Consider the following 19,838-nt stretch of genomic DNA (forward strand, 5'->3'; position numbering starts at 1 on the left):
CTGTTTCAAGCACCCGTGCCGACTGTTCATCAGCGATGAACTCTGGAATTTGCACGCCACTACCGTAGCGGGACGTTCACTGAGTGACGATAGGTAGCCTTTTCAGATGATCCACGTTTCATGCTCCATCAGACAGATGGCCGTTGTCGTGTACGGCATGCGCTATGGTCTGTGGAACGCTTTCATGGCATTCCCTGGCTGATGTCCTCTTTGGAAGGCGTAATGAGTCACCCCAAATATCCATGTATCCTTAGGGACGATGTCCACCCCTATACGCAGTTTGTTTTTTCCTCAGGACGATGACATCTACGAGCAGGAAAGTGCGTTGAGTCACACAGGTCACAGTGCACTTATGTGGTTCCAAGAGCACCAGGATGAGTTCACCGTTCTCTCCTGGCCACCAGACCATGAGAATTTAAACCCAAGCTACGATATTTTGAGCCACATCGATCGCGCTGTTCACACCTTGAAACGAGAAATCAAGTGCGGCTGGCCACAGCACTAGAGACAGCGTAGCTCCACATCCTTGTTGGTACCTTCCAGAACTCCAGTGATCCTCTTCCTGCACGTATCGCTATAACTACAACTAAACTCCGTCCGAACAGGTCTTGGAAGGACCAACTTACCGACCGGTCCCCGTGTCATCCTCAGCCACAGGTGTCACTGGATGCGGGTATGGAAGGGCATGTAATCAGCACACCGCACTCCCGGCCGTCTGTCAGTTTACGAGACCGCAGCCGCTACCTCTCAATCAACTAGCTCCTCAGTTTGCTTCACAAAGGTTGAGTGCACCCCGCTTGCCAACAACGCTCGGCAGACAGGATGGTCACACATCCAAGAGCTAGTCCAGCCCGACAGCGCTTAACTTCGGTGATCTGACGGGAACCGGTGTTAACACTGCGGCAAGGCCGTTGGCCACGTCTCGCTATGCAAAAGGTAATTGTTTAGGCTTTTGACAGGTGCTCACATTAATTCGACTGGGCAGTGTATTTAGCTTTTCCCGCCACTAGTAGCCACTACGACCCTTTAACCCTGGCATAGAGCTATTGTTCATGCCAGAGGCGGACCGTTGTGTACTAAATCTCGCACTCTGCCCACCATCCAATCCATTAAAATTTTATCATGTTAGTTTCATGCTGCAGACACGCAGCAAGTAAATTTTCACCGTTTGCGTTTCCTCCTGTTGATGTAGCTTTAATGGCCAACAGTGTAACAAGATGGCTCAACTACAACCTGGTGATCACTGCTTCAGTACGGAATTTGGGAACGGTTTCATGCAATGGGAGTTGGCAGCAATTTTTTTCCGGCATACGGTTTTTATGTGGCAGGTACATATGTACAAAAATACGACTCAGCGGTTTCTTATTTAGGGTGAAAGGAGTGTATAGTAAAGCGTTGACGCAAGTTTAGCATTAGAAGACTTAGCACTCCATTTCTCTGCTCAATGTTTCTGCTGCCGTCCTAAGCATTTTCATAACGTGCTGCGAGTGATTGTATTAGAGGCGTCTCTGTGTGGACACGGACTCTTCTAGGTCAGGCTCAGGAAAGAAAATATCATCCACGCTGCACACAAGAATACGTATCGTCATTTATACTAGAAAAATATCAGCAGACATGAAGTTTTCAGTACTTCTCTATGGTACTCACTAGGTCGTAAATTTAAATATAGCTTGCTTGTTAATCATAGCACAGTCGTCGATATAAATGTTTTGCGAATATTCCTCTGAAAGAAGTGAAAATCTACGAAACTACTTTTAAAATACGTTTTCAAATAATTTCGGAATAAATGAAATTCATTGTGTATTTTTTGGCTGTGATAATCTTAGTGCTTCATTCATAACACGTGTTGTTCTAAATAACTCATTTTTATTTGAGTACGTTATTGTAATATTGTATATTCAAATATTTTGTACCGATATACCCAGCATGCTTCACTCTGTGGTCAATATTTCAGCTGTCAGTAAATTCATCATTTATTTGTGGTAAAAAGTAATGTAAAGAAGACCATCAGCTATTTTTTATGGAAATTAAAGCGATTTCTTTATTAAGTACAAAGGCGACTTTGCTGAAGGAAGACTATTGGATCTTAGGAATAAACTCATGTTTCTGGCCTCATACTTCACTGACGGTCATTGAAGGCTATTACATCCCTTTGTTAGCTGGCTCAAATATACAGTATTTAAGTGCACAGTATTTAAAGAATATATCAACTGTCTTGAAACGAGTTCTTCAAAAGAAACATACAATTTTGTCCTGTAGCTTCATGCCTAAAGGCGTTAAATGGCAAGCAATAAGTTTCCAACGTTCACTAATAGGAATATTGTGTGCACAAATAAGCGACTACCTTCAACCATTAAAAAAAGCAGTGGAATTCAATTTGCCGTTACACCGGGCATGTAGCACTCTCATGCCTATAAAAACTAGTGCTTCATCAGACACAGATTTGAACATCAGAACTCAACAGCACGAATAATATCCCACAAATCAGTGCTATCTTCTTCAGTCATATAACTACAGTTTTGTTGTGTGTCTTGCAACGACTCTGCAAGACGAACTGACAGAATTTATTCCTAATGTCAGGTACGATTCGCGCTCACTTCTAGTTACGTGCTGAACGAATCTGCTGATTTTATGATATCGAATTAAAAACTGAAATACATGGTATTTGCTGTGGAACATCAATATTGTGTATTTCAGTTTTTAATATGTCTGTGTTCCTGGAAGTACCGACGGAATATTCCATGCAAAAGATATTGGTTTACTCATCTCGCTTTCCTTTGTAGTCTTTCCACAACAGCAGGGTTGTATTACTTCTGGGAAAGAGTTGCAGCGTACAATAACTGGTATTCATTTTGCTTTCGGTGGAAGCTTGTCATTAGAAATCTAAGCAATAACAAAGAAAAGAGGCCCCATATAGAAGAACTGATCATACACAACTGTGAACGTAGACTTTCTCGGTATGTACTACTGTTGAAAAGCCCTTGGGGTTACAGCTGGATGGTAGTGACTCCCGCAAGAATAACAGTGTTGCGCCCAGAAAGATGTACTGGGCAAATGTAACATTTTTTGAAGTTTTTCCCTGTCAGTGCCAAACCAAATTAAGTTAGGTTTAAGATCACTGTTGCAACCAGAATGACAAACAGACGGGAGAGCCGGCGGATCAATATCGCGACATACAACCGACGCCACTGCCACAAGCCTCTCAAGCAAAATGTCTGAATCGCCTGATCCGCAATGTGACCTCGATGTGATGGGAACGTAACATCATTTTGGCTCGCGATGTGACCTCAGTGTAATGGGAACGTAGGATCATTTTGGCAGCACTGCAAGGTGCCGTAATGATACGTAAATCTTACACAAGCCAAGTGGCATTGCAGAAAGCACTAAGCTGAAGAGCTGAAAGCCAGAGCTGAGACGCAGAGGTGTGGTGAAGACAGCTGAAAAACCTGGAAAATCAGGCCAAATTGTCCTCACTCATTGCTTCCGACAGACGACTGTAAACATTCAAGTTCTCGATATTTTCTACATCCCTGTTGCAGTTCGAGGCAGTCTCTATGACTTGCTGGCTGCCTTTCATCAGGTGACTGCTACCTTCGAGGCTGCAGTCAGCCAGGACTGCTGGACTTAGCTGCTGTGAGCTACTGAACTCTCTTCCGTTCATTTGAAGGCGTGGAGCTTTCTACCACTGGCTCTCTGGTGGTCAAACTGATGATGTTTGGCGCACTATCACACTGTCGCTCTACGAGGAAGGAACGCCAGCTGCTGCCGCCACCTAACTTGCATCTTTGAGTAGACACTGACGTCGACAGTCTTTCTCTGATGGAGAGGTTATGATGTAGCTCTGCACCACTGTCGCTGTCCTGTGCAGGGCTGCTGCAAGGTTACTGGGACATTTCCTTCGATGTCAAAGAGTGTGCGATCGTAAAAAGCGTCGTAGAGCTGTTGGTACCATCGCTGGACGAGCAATGCCTGCCAACAGCCGGTTCAGCTCTCCTCTACGGCGCCAGTCTTGCTGCATTAGCTGCCGTGACCTTGCCTGCGGCTTCCAGAGACTGCTGAGCTGGATGCGTCAGCGTATTCCATCCCTGTGTGATGTGATCGTCGCCCTCCTACCTGCTACCAAGTAGAATGTGATTCAGTTGGAAAACCAAAGCGAATAAATGGATAATTCACTAGTGCTGTCTCATTAACACCCAGGGCTTCTGACAGGTTCTCACCATTGTGCTCCACACTTCGTCATCCTCCATCATTAAAGATTGCAGCCCACTGACCCTTATAATAGATACATCATTCATCGGAACGTCTCGAAAACGTCTGGAGAAAGCTGAGAGTTTCTCATCATCATTATCAACTTTTGTGAAAAATTTCACTATTAAAGAAAGAAAACAGTTAAGAAGTCATAATTTTGAGAAGTTTCATAATTCTGAGAAGTTCCTCATTTATTTAGTTACTTACAAGAGTGTTGTATTGCTGCATGACTGTTAAACTGTAAAGGACAATAAAGTACTATGTGAGCAGAAACTAAAACTTATGTTTCCTTTTGAAGCTGAAGGTCTGAAAAATAATGTACAATGAATATGAATCTTAATGACTGATTTCAGAGCGTTCTGTTGATTTATTAGAACGTAAGTACACAAAAGAACGTAGTTCTTATCTCCAGAGATAAGGACTATGCATTGTTCAGTTAAACCACACATCCCTTTGCTTGCGATACACAGAAATGTCATCGCGAAGGCGTCGATAGTTCCTGTAATATTACAGTTCTCGCCTTATGTAGGACACAGAAAACTTGTGTCGTCGGCAATAGTATATTGCAAGTCTCTGAGTAGTGTGACGCTGCTCTCTTCTTTGTAAAGTCTTAGGGTCACAGAGTAAAAGCTGTAGGGTTTAATGAATATCCTTTCAAATGTATCATTAAACTGCACGTGGAATTACATTTTTCATGTGGTCATACATGCAACAAATAATGGATGTATGCTCATTTTATCTGTGATTAGTTAAGTTATCGAACCTGACCTCCCAATAAGTTGAAGAATTTTCAAGTGAGCCAATAAAATGATCCGTGACACTGAGAAGGAGACTCCTTCAAACGAAGCTTCATCTTGACGGAATATATTAGGTTCTCTAAAACCGTATTAGTTATCTATTCTCGCTGATACTTTCTCACCCAGTTATTCCATGTTGTATTTGCATAATTTACATGGAAGTGTAGATTTCCAACTGCCTGGAAATCCACCAGTAATACGACGCGTGGTTAAATGATAAATAATTCGCTTGCTTATGATAAATACGATATTCAAGAAATGCTACAAGCCCATTTCTTAACCAAAACTGTCGGAGCCTCGCTTTCAGGAATTTGCACAAGGTAGACTCCAGTTTCTCCTATTTAAGTAATCAGTCAGATGTAAAGATTCGGTGCAATCTACAATGCATTTAAGTTTTTCTATTCTGTTCCATAAACTTCATAAGTCTAGTGTCATTTTAAAGCCTCCTTACAGGTATTCACTGCACAGAATAGAATTTTACTTGCGTGATGAAACTGATGTACAAAAAATTCAGTATTATTATTTAATTTCTAGATGCGTTTAGCACTTCATATTACATGACTCTTCAGTAGACTTTATTCAAACAATATCCAGTTGTCTCCTTATATATGTAAATTACGATCTGAGACAAATAAAATGTTACCTATAGTTATTTTTTACCTGTCCTTCCAGTTCACTTGTTTTCTTTCAAGTCATACTACGTTAAGATGCACACTTCAACTTCGTTTAAGAAATTTCATAGTATATTCACATTGAAATTTTTGATTTTCAAACTTTGTTTTGCGTGCGCTGTATGACGTTAATCATGTCAGTGATTACTTACCTACTACATAAGGTTGTTAACAAAAGTGTGATGACTTTTAATGAATGAATTATTTATTCACTTGACATCTGTCATCTTGTTTGTGTATAGAAGTATTGCCGAGCTATCATCTATTCCGTTTTTGTTTCTTTCTTTGTTCTTGTCCGTGTGTGTGTGTGTGTGTGTGTGTGTGTGTGTGTGTGTGTGTGTGTGTGTGTGTGTGTGGCGTGTGTGTGTTTATAAGACTTCGAGTGTTTAATGTCTAATAAAATAAGGTAAAGAGCCTATAGTTACAATATGTTTATTAGAGAGATGTTGACATTACGTTAAGACAGTAGAAGAGTGATGTTGTGGGTATTGGGACTCATAATTTGTTTCAAGAGAGGAAACAGAGAAATATGTCAGGACAGACAAAAAATTACTGTAAGAAACGTTTTGTCTGCGTAAATATTCGGCCATGGATTTCAAATCCATAATTAATAAATGGAAGAACAAAACTAGATGTTAGTCGAGAGAATTCCATTGAAGATGCCTTTAATTTAAAGAAGGCGAAATTCATCTGGAAACTCAGCACATTTAGTGTCTTGTATATAGTTTCAATATGAAATTTGGACACTGGCAACGCTTCAGGTGAAAAATGTTCGGAGGTCTTTGAAAGCTAGTTTTCATAGCCATCTGCCTGACATTATTACGAGTCAGTTTCAACCCTTCACTACTAAAGAAGCAAGGAATTGGTACGGTACACGTCTCTAAAGAAAGATTTAACAGATTTTAGTATTCTAGACAATTGCAGTAATCTGTGCAGTTGATCACTTCACTGATAATCTGCCTTTTACGTCAGATTTAATTTTAAGCGGTATTTGTTGAAATTTATTCGACTCTATTCACATCAGCATGTGTTCCAAAATGCAGAAGTATGTTATATGAGATCTGATGATGCCTAAACTAGAAATCTGGCATCCCTATACCAACATAAATTAGACATACGAATCATCTGATTATCGTCGCTGAAACACGGAACGGTGGTGACGAAAAGAAAAGGACATTAATAAATGTGTATTTAAAACAACTGGCTGTATTTGTTCAGACATATTTCCTCTGTGATACTCATTATTGCTCTGCTCTATATAGCTATCGTCTCCTTTCAGTATCAAGTTTTGAATGATATTTTCACAAGTTTCAAAACTTTTATATTTACACTATCTCGTCATGGACAGCTGAGCTATAGTTCAAAAATGGTTCAAATGGCTCTGAGCACTATGGGACTTAACATCTATGTTCATCAGTCCCCTAGAACTTAGAACTACTTAAACCTAACTAACCTAAGGACAGCACACAACACCCAGTCATCACGAGGCAGAGAAAATCCCTGGCCCCGCTGAGAATCGAACCCGGGAACCCGGGCGTGGGAAGCGAGAACGCTACCGCACGACCACGAGATGCGGACTATAGTTCAATCTTTCAGTTCATCAAATGAGCAAAATAATTATTGCTGTTTTCTTATGCATTTTGCAGAAACCCAACACCGAACGACGAGCTGATACACTGGCCGAGAGTGACTTCAGACACTGAACCGGAGTACCTGGAAATAGGCGAGAAGCTGGAAGCGAAGAAGGGGCTACTCGAAGAGCGAATGGAATTCTGGAGATCGCTTCCACTCAGTAGGGTGCCTCAGAGAAACGTAGAAAAACAAGAACTCTGACCTGATTGTTAATTAAGTAAATAGGCAACTAATTTTTCACATCGAAGTTCAATAAACGTCCTTTATTTTACAGCGAACTTTGTCATTTCGAAAATTTCTTTTTATCTTACATTCCCCAAGGATGCCAGATTCCCTTCGTGTGTTTCTCAAACGGAATGGGATGTCATTGCATATTAATTACCATTAAATTCGAGTTTTACTTGCCAGACGAAATAAAATGCGCTGACCACTTGGCCCAAGTTGTAATACCGTAGAGATATGACAGGAATTAGAGCTGGGCTAACTATACAATCCAAGTTGTATTATGTTAGAGATATAATAGAAATGACAGTTGGGATAATTTCTCACTCCTTTGTATTTGATCGTGCTCAAATTGCTGACAGTTGAAGTTGCAGCATAAACATGTTGCAAAAAAATTTGTTATCTGGCATATCGAAGATAATTTGACTTTGGGAGCCTTTCGTTAGCATTGAATGAAGTGAAACAGCAACTGGCTGATGGTTTAAAACTTCGATGGAACAAACTTCGTGGTTCATACGTAGCTTGAGTAAACAAATAAGCGTTTAGTATCCATCCAGCAGTCGTTCATATGGAAGCAAATGCGCTGGTGTGCGTCTCGCGACAGAGTAGTGCGGAACGCTGTCATGGACGGCGTAAGCGAGACATTGGATTGTCAGCACCGCTGGCCCAAAAGTTTACCTGTCGCCGGCTTTAGGCCTTGCCAGTCAGTCCTTAAGCTGATTTCAGGAATTTTGGACCTGGCCTTCGCCTCGCGCTGTGCTGTTTCGTTGTGCTAGTCAGTCGTTCGGATTGATCGCATTTTGTTTATCTTCGTGCTCATCTGTAAGCGTTGTCTAGACTCTCGCTGTTTCGCTGTAGAATGATTTGTATGTCGATTTTAATTCACTCTTCCAGAGCTCAGCTCCGCAGCTTGTTATCAAACCGCCATCGGTTAGTATAGTTACATTTGTGCCAACAGTATGTGACGGGCCAAAAAGTAATGGTAAAGCTATAATTGTCACAGGAGTTAAGTGCTCTTAAATTTTTGTATTAGGAACCGAATTAGCCCAAAGAGGTAACTTGGGGAACTGAAACGTATGTTAGCACAAGGTTTTTCTTATATTTGTTTGTTTAAAAAAAAATTTAAATCTGTGCTGCAGTATTCGCCGCCAGTATTAGCAGAGCGAGCGGCCAAAGATGGTGCGAGTTTTGCTAATCACCAGCAGTAACCGTCTGCGGCACAGATTACGTGAGCAGTAGCAGGCCACAGAAGCAATTTCCGACCGTTGCAGAATATAATGAACTAATTGTTATAAGTTACGCTAGCATTGTAATTTTGTTTGCTTAATGGCTCCTAGATGGTTTTAACATAGGGCTAATGGTCAGTTGAATCCACGTTTTGTAGAAGATGTGGAGGTACGGCAGAGAATAGCTGGTAAGCTGTCGTACCGATGGCCACAGTTTAACTGCTCGACTGGATCTATTCGGAGGAATAATTTATGAATACGCTTAAGCAGGTGTTTGGAGGATTTGGTATGTTGAAGGTTAATACTGACTACCAATGGTTGTTGTTATTAAATTGCCATCAATGGAAAATCTATGTATGCTGTTGTAGGTTTCACAGGCTTGATAGTTTACCACGATGTGTAGAAAGTGCTGTACCTATAAAGGACATTGATAACTGGCACTTAGCTTGCTATACAATCAGTCATGGTACTGATTGGTTCTGTGCATATTAAATAGTGACCCTCTTTGTGCAGTCCAAAGAATATGTGTGGCCTGCATACTAAAAGGGTGAGTGACTGCAATTTTATTGGATTTGTTGGCAGACAATGAAGTAATAGCATGAGTGTTGTAATTGTGAATAGGCGGATATAGGATTCTTATTGGGCAGAGGACACAAATTTATTTAATTAACTTAACAACAGACACTACTATTTGAATATTGAAATTGTGGTCGTAAAACAGAAGCTGTCCGTTAAGTGCTGAGATTTTCACAGTACTAGATAAACACTGCTCATCTGGAACTATGCGAGTATACCTGTGACCAAGCTATGTACTATTACTCAGAACTCTAAGTGACCAACTGCTGATTATTTTAGCGTACGAAAGTAGCTCCACATAGAGCCAACACCTAAAGAAGGTAAAATTTATGTGCATTATGTAAGCTCAGGTTCAAAGAGTTGGGGTCACGTAGGTTTTTTATATTTTCTATTACTATCATTTCATGCAGTTTTACTTTTTAAGGCTCTCATTCACTCGCGCTGCTGAAGTAAAGAGGTAAATAATGCCTAGGTATTCAAAATAAATTTGAAGCCCACGCATTCTGAATGGAAATAAATGCAGCTTCCCATTGACATTAACTGAAATAACCTAAGAAAAAAAGAAATAGCCTATAATTTGAAAGAAACAGAAAGAAAGAAAAAGAAAGAATAAAAGAAACTGAAAAACAATAAAACCTAAAGAATTAACATTTTGTTAAACAATAGGTACTAGTAGCTACAGGATGTTAGATTTTAGTGCAGAATATAAATTACAATGAGACATTTTAATAAGTACTAGCTGGGGTACCCACTTTCACTCAGGTGGGAGGGTGAGAAGTCTCGGGAACAAGGACAGATAAGGGAGAGCAGAATGGTCGACTGTGAAGTATCTCCGCTAGACGTTTACCGGAATGGGGACTGGCGCGGTATGTAGCCAAAAAAAGAAGCAGTACCACCTCCAGTGGGCGATTGCTCAGCATCTTATCGACCTAGGTCTTGAATGTCTGCACAAAACGTTCTGCCTGGCTGTCTGACGCAGTGTGAAATGGGGCGGGGTGGACGAGGGAAATCCCGTTAGCAGCACAAAATTTCTGAAACTCGGTTAAAGTAAACTGTGTACCGTTATCGGTAACGACCGTTTTGGGGAGTCCCTTGACAGCAAAGAGGCGCCAGAGAATTTTGATAGTCTCAACAGAAGTGGTGTTCATCATGGGGGATACGTAACGGTATCCTGACCCGGAGTCGATCAGGATGAGCCACTGGGAACCTTGAAACGACCAGACGTTCCCGTGGAGCAGCTGCATCTGGGTACGAAAAATACTGGCTTGGGAGTGTTGCCTGACGTGTTTGACATGTGGTGCAGGCCAACACCAGGGAGGCAAAGTCTTTATCCAAACCACGCCAATAAAGGTGTTGGTGGGCCACCTGTTCTGTTAGGACGATTCCCCAATGGCCAGCGCGGAGGATGTCGAGTATACGGCAGCGCAATGCATGCGGTATGACCACCTGGGGAACGTCTGAATCACTATGCAAAAGGATGACACCACTGTGGGAAAAGATATAGTGCCGATGATCCCAAAAATGCTGGACTTCAGCATCACGGACGCTATGACAACTGGCCAGCCATCCCTCACCCTCCCGGATGCCATGAAGAGCACAGGGTGCAGCCAACAGCAGGTGCTTGTTCACGCCAGTACGAATGATGTGTGTCACTCTGGATCAGAAGAGATTCTCTCTGGTTTCGAGCGGCTAACAGAAGTGGTAAAGGCTGCGAGTCTTGCTTGCACGATGAAAGCAGAGCTGACCATCTGCAGCATAGCCGACAGGACCGATTGCGGATCTCTGGTACAGAGCCGAGTGGAGGTCTGAATCAGAGGCTCAGACGGTTCTGCGACCGTGAAGGCTGCAGATTCCTCGACTTGTGCCAAAAGTGGTTGGTTTTCAGGTTCCACTGAATAGGTTAGCTGTACACTATACGCAGGAGGCTGCTACACGGGTAGCAAGGACTGTGTGGCGTGGACTGGCCGGTTTTTTAAGTTAGAGGTTCCGGCAAAACACAAGAAGGGTTTCAGTCACAAAGGGTGCAGGCCAAACACAGGAAGAACGTAGATACAGGAACCATTGATACAACAGTTGCAAATTGTCGTAGCTGTGTTGGGAAACTACCAGAGCTCTAAGCGTTAGTAGAAAGCACTGACGCTCAATTCGTTATAGGCACTGCAAGCTGGCTAAAGCCGGATATAAGCTCAGCCGAAATTTTTGCAAAGAACCTAATGGTGTTCCGGAGGAGGAGATTAGTGTTTAACGTCCCGTCGACAACGAGGTCATTAGAGACGGAGCGCAAGCTCGGGTGAGGGAAGGATGGGGAAGGAAATCGGCCGTGCCCTTTCAAAGGAACCATCCCGGCATTTGCCTGAAGCGATTTAGGGAAATCACGGAAAACCTAAATCAGGATGGCAGGAGACGGGATTGAACCGTCGTCCTCCCGAATAATGGTGTTCCGAAAGGATAGGCTAAACACGGTTGGCGGTGACTTGTTTGTTGCTAATGGAAGTAGTTTAACTTCCCGCGAAATCGAAGTAGATACTTCCTGTGAGTTACTACGGGCAGAGGTCATTGTTGGCAACCGGAATAAAATAATAATTGGATCCTTTTATCGACCTCCCAATTCAGATGATACAGTTTCTGAAAGGTTCAAAGAAAACTTGAGTTTGATTTCAAACACGTACCCGACTCATGCCATTATACTGTAGTTGGTGGTGACTTTAGTTTACCCTCTAAATGTTGGCGAAAATACATGTTTAATTCCGTCGGTACACATAAAATATCATCTGAAATTGTGCTAAACGCATTCTATGAAAATTATTCGAGCAGTTAGTTCATGAGCCCACGCTAATAGAAAACGGTTGTGGAAACACACTTGACCTCTTAGCAACAAATAATCCTGAGTTAATAACTGGCATCAAAACCGATTCAGGGATTGGGAACACAATGTTGTCGTAGAGAGACTGAATATTGTAACCCCCAAATCCTCCAAAAATAAGTGAAAAATATACCTATTCAAAAAAGCAGATAAAAATCCACTTGACACCTTCCTGAGATGCTGTTCCAAATTAATGATCCAAGTGTGGAACAAATGTGGCTTGAATTCAGAGAAATAGTGCGGCAGCAATTTAGAGATATATACCAAATAAATCAACAAACGACGGAGCTGATCCTCCTTGCCGGCCGAAGTGGCCGTGCGGTTAAAGGCGCTGCAGTCTGGAACCGCAAGACCGCTACGGTCGCAGGTTCGAATCCTGCCTCGGGCATGGATGTTTGTGATGTCCTTAGGTTAGTTAGGTTTAACTAGTTCTAAGTTCTAGGGGACTGATGACCTCAGCAGTTGAGTCCCATAGTGCTCAGAGCCATTTTTTGATCCTCCTTGGTACCCAAAACGGGTCAGAACACTGTTGCAGAAACAACGAAACAAACATGCCAAATTTAAACAGACGCAATATCACCAAGATTGGCGATCTTTTACACAAGTTCGAAATGTAGCGCGGACTTCAATGCGAGATGCTTATAACAGTTTGCACAACCGAAACTTTGTCTCGAAACCTGGCAGAAAATGCAAAGAGATTCTGGTCCTATGTGAAGTATGTTAGCGGCAAGAAACAATCAATGCCTTCTCTGCGCGATAGCAATGGATATACTATCGAAGACAGTGCTGCCAAAGCAGAGATACTAAACACGGCCTTTCGAAATGCCTTCACAAAAGAAGACGAAGTAAATATTCCAGAAGTCGATTCAAGAACAACTGCCATCAAGATTGACGTAGAAGTAAATATCCTCGGAGTAGTGAAGCAACTTAAATCACTTGATAAAAGCAAGTCTTCTGGTCCAGACTGTATACCAATTAGGTTCCTTACGGAGTATGCTGATGCATTAGCTCCACACTTAACAATATATACAACCGTTAGGTCGAAGGATGATCCGTACCCAAAGACTGGAAAGTTGCACAGGTCACACTAATATTCAAGAAAGGTAGTAGGAATAATCCACGTAATTTCAGGCCCATATCGTTAACGTCGATATGCAGCAGGGTTCTGGAACATATATTGTGTTCGAACATTACGAATTACTTCGAAGAAAACTGTCTATTGACACACGGTTTAGAAAACGTCGTTCTTGTGAAACACAACTAGCTCTTTATCCACATGAAGTGTTGAGTGCTATTGACAAGGTATTTCAGATCGATTCCGTATTTATGGACTTCCGAAAGGCTTTTGACACTGTACCACATAAGTGGCTTGTAGTTAAATTTTGTGCTTATGGAATATCGCCTCAGTTATGTGACTGGATTTGTGATTTATTGTCATTAGGTGAGGACCCTGCGTAGGTTCGTGATCAGGATAGAAAATATGGTTCTAATCACAAATTTATAATTTTGTGATTATTATTAAAACAACACACAAATTAACTGGTCCAGCCCTTATACATTATTGAATGTATGAAGTGGTGCAGTGGTGCAGACTGGTGGCAAGCGACATGGCGGCTAACTGTACTCACGGCTCCTGATGTTTGAATGCTCTATAAAATCTCTTCTTGGTGTCGGATTTTCAACATATTAGAGCCATTCCTTTATGCCGAGAATACCAAATAATAGCCAGATCCACATCCCGAGGCAAATCCTTTGTAAGGCAGCTTCCAATTGCCTCTCTTAGCACCATCGAAGTGTACAGTGCTACGGCTAGCCATTCACACAAAGGGGCAGCTCAGTTCGACCGCCAAAACTACCTTCTACATCGCGCCATGTCACATCCGTTGCAGAGGGATTCCCCTACAGCTTTTACATGTTACAAACACAAGTGCCCTAAGCATGAACCGGCTTTCCATAAACATTTTCTTATTTCGAACATACACATATTATAATAATTTATCATTTTAACATATCCTTTTGCTTTTGTCATATATGCATTACAGAACTCTACTTTTCTTGCCACAGATCAGGGAGTTTAAACAACACAGAATACACTTCATAATTGCAGATACGCAGTTACATAATATAAACCTACTTCTAATCGATATTAAGTGCTATGTGTGCCCCATGTCTCATTTAGGTTTCCCAACAGGGATAAATCAATGAAACATCAATAACACTTCAAAACAGTGTTGGGCGATAAAGAAATACAAATATATTACACAAAAAACACTTCATAGTACTGTTTATATAAAACATTGTTTCATCAAGTAAAAAAACATGGATTTTTGTTACATTTAGAAAATATGTACTATTCTATACATTTGTCCATGTTGTGAAATATGTATATAGGAATTTACATATCACTTACATACACAGCTTACATTACAGAAGGTTAGTCCACACTTATCTGTCACTGTATGATCATTACAAAACTATGATTGGTCTGCTTTAAATATTCAGGCAGTTCATCATGAAAACCATAATACTCAGTACACTATATAAACTTTTCATCCTTTTTCTGCCTATAGACATATTTGGCAGTCCTCAACTGTTTTCAACATCAACACTTGTGTGCCTATTGACACATTTGGCAGTCCTCCTGATCAAGCTGCAATATTCAATCAATGCAATCCTTATGATGTCATAGACTGGAGTTTATATGTAATTTGTATGTCCAATTATGTTATACCGAATCTGAATCTTAAAGACATTTATCAGTAGTCTCATAAGAAAAAAAGTTTTTCCCAACATAACAATACCACATCATGAACAAGAACATACTGAGTAAAATACTATTTGATTAATTCCATATACATTCTTTCATGTTGCCTCTTATTACTCACTTATGTGGATGTAAGGTTTTAAATCTACAATGTTATGAACACTTAATGGCTTTTTTGACTTAGAATAAACAGGATAAGAGGTGTTAGTGTGAGGAGTTCCTTGCACTTCAAAGGCACCATGATAAATATATTCGAACTTAGAAATTTCTTGAGATATTGCACTAGATTTTTGGTGAGTTTTTGCGAGAACAAAATCCCCAGTTTTGAATCTGGTCACTTTAAGGCCCATATCGTGCCTTTTAGATCTGGTTTCCACTTTTTCTTTCATTCTTTTTCTTACTAAGATTTCTTTAATTATACTTTTGCTCTTATGATTAAGTAGACGTTCCTTGGGTGAAAATCCTGTAGTTTCACGGTGGAGGGTATTCATTACAATTTCAAAGTCTGCAGTAAACCTGTCCCATGCCTTATGACTGTGGTGCAATAATGTTCGACACATCTACCTAGTTCAAGTATATAACACTCCACTGAATTATTTGCAGTATGGTATGCCGAAATATATTTCACTTGAATGCCATTCCGTTCCATCCCTTCCTTCCATATTTTTGAAATGAATTGAGGTCCATTCTCTGATAGTACTGCCTTTGATTTTCCTTTTGCATTGAAATATTCAGTCATTCTATTAAATACTGCTTTTGCAGTAGCTTTCTTAATGGGAAAGAGTTTGATAAACTTACAAAATACTTCTAATATCACTACAATGTAGGTACAATTGCCGAAAGTTTTTTGGAGAGGCCCATGCAAATCTACTGACAATAAGTCAAGAGTATCTCCTGACACATTGTTTTGCAGATAACCTTGGTTGGTTCGATTGGTGACCTTTGCCCTCTGACAAATATCACATGACTTAATTGGATCTGTTAGTTTCTTTGCTGCACTGATATTTACTATTATTAGGACAGAAAGTTTTTCGATACGCTTTTTCGGACCACGGTGTCCTAAGGCGAGATGAAAATAGTAATTTACTTCAGTCTCAGATAGAGATGGCTAACACACTTTCTACTCCTCTCTACTCACAACTTTTCGTTTGTATAAAACATCTTTAAAGATCTTATAATACTTACTGATTTGAGGATATCTGGTATTATTAAAACTTACTTTAACTGACTTCCAGACTTCATCTTCGTTTTGGTAGTGCTGCATATTTTTGAAAATTTCTTCGATTTTCATTTTCCCCTGTATCTCTTTGATGAATCTCATATGAAAAATGTCATGTTCGTTATTTTCCTCTGGCACACTGTCTATCCCTTCAGGTAGTCTCGATAGAGTGTCTGCTACATGATTGTCATTTCCTTTAATATAAAACATTTCGTAGTCAAACTGCTGGAGATACAGTGCCCAACGGCTTAATCTGCCAGTAAATACGTAGCAGTCTTTAAGAAACGTCCACGCTCTGTAATCAGTAAGTATAATTGTTTTTTCAAACCCCATATGATGGCGAGAGCTTCCTTTTCTAAAATGGTATAATTTCTTTCGTAGTTCGTCAGGGTTCGACTAACGAAAGCTATTGTCCTACGTTTTGGTTCTACTGTATCTATGTTTTTTGGAAAATTTCTATGCCGATTCCATATACACTGCTATCAGTACTCATATGAAATGGTTCACTAAGAACAGGGTGATGCAAGATATTGTTCCTTATTAATTCAATTTTCAAATTTTCGAAACCTTGTTGGCAGTCCTCTGTCCAAATGAATGCACTATTTTCCTTAAGTAACTCCCCTTCGCAAATGTGCTGTAAAATCTGCAGAGACCGAGATACACTTTTAATTGCTTTAGGTTCTTAGGTGGTGGGCATTTTTCAATGGCATTTAACTTCTCTGGTTCCTTTCCAATACCAGAAGTGGTAATAATATGTCCTAAGAATTTTGTTGCCTGTTTTACTAATTCGCATTTCTTCAGTTTTAGTATCATCCCCCCTGCTTGAAGAGAGGAAAAGTCTGTGTCTGATAATTTGCACTGTTATTTCCAACTTTCCATGGCGATCAACAAGTCGTCCACGCACATGGTCAATCTGGCGCTTAGTTCCCTTTCTAACACGGAATCTAAAGCTGTAATAAAGACTGAGACGGAAGTATTAAGACCAAACTTTATATGGGTAACATTTTCCCCGCATGTAGAAATGCGGTATGCTTTCGATACTCTTTATGCAGTGGGATTTGCCAATACCCCGCCTTCAGATCTAAGATAGTCAAACACCGCACATTGTGGAATTTTTGCAACAGATCGTCTACATTTTCTAGACGATATACTTCTCTAGAATGAAATTTTCACTCTACAGCGGAGTGTGCGCTGATAGGAAACTTCTTGGCAGATTAAAACTGTGTGCCGGACCGAGAATCGAACTCGGAACCTTTGCCTTTCGCGGGCAAGTGCTCTACCAACTGAGCTACCCAAGCACGACTCACGCCCCGCAGAAGTAAAGCTGTGAGGGCGGGGCGTGAGTCGTGCTTGGGTAGCTCAGTTGGTAGAGCACTTGCCCGCGAAAGGCAAAGGTCCCGAGTTCGAGTCTCGGTCCGGCACACAGTTTTAATCAGCCAGGAAGTTAGAGATACTTCTCTTTTGACAACCTTGTTTAGTGTTCGTGCATCGATTAGTACTTGCACGCCTCCATCTTTTTTGTTCACAACAATGAGGGGGCTATTGTACTCACTATTGCTCCTGTCGATAATTCCCCATTCAATCATTTCGTCGATCTCCGCCTTCATGGCTTCTCTCTTAGCTAGAGGTACTGGATAAGGTCTCACGAAAAATGGTTCATGTTCTATTGCTTCAATACGGTATTCAAAATTCTTAATATTCCCGGTTTATCTGAAAACATTTCCTGATTGTTGTCTTGAATCTCTGTCTGACCATGATGTAATCTAATTGAAAACTTCCCGTATCTCTCGGCCTTTTCCAAGTATACCTCCTCCTCTTTTGATTCTTGAGCAGGGTATTCGCTATTACTAGCTGAAACTTGTTACAGAACTCAATTAGTCTTTCTCCTCTTTCATTCCTTGTCCCAAGCCCATATTCTCCTGTAACCTTTTCTTCTACTCCTTGCCCTACAACTGCATTCCAGCCGCCCATGACTATTAGATTTTCGTCCCCCTTTACATACTGCATTACCCTTTCAATATCCTCATACACTTTCTCTATCTATTCATCTTCAGCTTGCGACGTCGGCATGTATACCTGAACTATCGTTGTCGGTGTTGGTCTGCTGTCGATTCTGATTAGAACAACCGGGTCACTGAACTGTTCACAGTAACACACCCTCTGCCCTACCTTCCTATTCATAACGAATCCTACACATGTAATACCATTTTCTGCTGCTGTTGATATTACCCGATACTCATCTGACCAGAAATCCTTGTCTTCCTTCCACTTCACTTCACTGACCCCTACTATATCTAGATTGAGCCTTTGCATTTCCCTTTTCAGATTTTCTAGTTTCCCTACCACGTTAAAGCTTCTGACATTCCACGCCCCGACTCGTAGAACGTTACCCTTTCGTTGATTATTCAATCTTTTTCTCATGGTAACCTCCCCCTTGGCAGTCTCCTCCCGGAGATCTGAATGGGGGACTATTCCGGAATCTTTTGCCAATGGAGAGATCATCATGACACTTCTTCAATTACAGGCCACATGTCCTGTGGATACGCGTTATGTGTCTTTAATGCAGTGGTTTCCATTGCCTTCTGCATCCTCATGTCGTTGATCATTGCTGATTCTTCCGCATTTAGGGGCAATTTCCCACCCTAGGACAAGAGAGTGCCCTGAACCTCTATCCGCTCCTCCGCCCTCTTTGACAAGGCCGTTGGCCGAATGAGACTGACTTCTTATGCCGGAAGTCTTCGGCCGCCAATGCTGATTATTTATCGAAATTTAGGCAGTGGCGGGGATCGAGCCCGGGACCGAAGACGTTCTGATTATGAATCAAAGACGCTACCCCTAGACCACCAATATCGAATTGAATTTCAATTATGTGAAATAAAATAAATACTCCATCTCATGAATCAAGCATGAGGTGGTCACAAAGGGAATATCGCAAATGTTTGAGTGGAGAATTATAGACCCCTCAATGGCAACAGTTTTGAATAATACATATCTTTGGAAAACATAATATGATAATAGTGAGAGACAGTAATTACAGGAAGTATTTCTTATACATGTGTAAAAATATGACTGATTGGGGAATACTGACCAGCACTAGTGGAAAATTTGAAATACTGATTTCACAAAATCTTATTGAAAATCTAAACAAATATTACAAAATATGTTATGAGGTCCTGATCTCTAGATGAAATGTGTGGTCTGACAGCTCATGAATATGTATTCCAGGCTCATGTGAAGATGCCTTAAATTGGTACACATCTCATGTATGGGGGTACTATGGTACAACAAAATGTACTACAAAGATAAATTGGTATTGGTATTTTTCAAACATTAGCAGATGTGTATAGCAGCTCCTTATGTGTCATACGCCAGAAAACATAACTATCATACCAATGTAGTCATACAGAGCTACATCCATCTTGATGTATGTATGGTATTTCTGTATGTATGATTTTTTTCAAAAGGACCATGCGAATAAACTATTTTTTATGTCATTGATCAGTATTAAGTGATTACTATTTTGACAGATTAATGTTGTTGAATTTAGAATTCATTGTATGATATTTGTATGATATTTTTATGGTATGATATTTTTTTGAAATATATTAAACTGTTGGCCA

At 40.8% G+C, this 19,838-nt stretch overlaps 1 protein-coding gene across 5 annotated transcripts in view; it reads left to right on the forward strand.

Moving 5' to 3' along the window:
• LOC126253375 (juvenile hormone esterase-like) overlaps positions 1–7,626 on the forward strand; it is a 295,839-nt gene extending 288,213 nt beyond the window's left edge. For 4 of the 5 annotated variants that reach the window (XM_049954659.1, XM_049954658.1, XM_049954657.1 and 1 more), the window contains one exon: positions 7,363–7,626. In XM_049954659.1, coding sequence (XP_049810616.1) covers positions 7,363–7,549 — 187 coding nt within the window. In that variant the 3' untranslated portion in view covers positions 7,550–7,626. The remainder of the gene's footprint in view (positions 1–7,362) is intronic. The other variant, XM_049954660.1, reaches the window with a different exon arrangement.
• The last annotated feature ends 12,212 nt before the right edge of the window (positions 7,627–19,838 follow it).

This window comes from Schistocerca nitens, chromosome 4 (genome assembly GCF_023898315.1).
Source record: "Schistocerca nitens isolate TAMUIC-IGC-003100 chromosome 4, iqSchNite1.1, whole genome shotgun sequence".
Classification (NCBI taxonomy): domain Eukaryota; kingdom Metazoa; phylum Arthropoda; class Insecta; order Orthoptera; family Acrididae; genus Schistocerca; species Schistocerca nitens.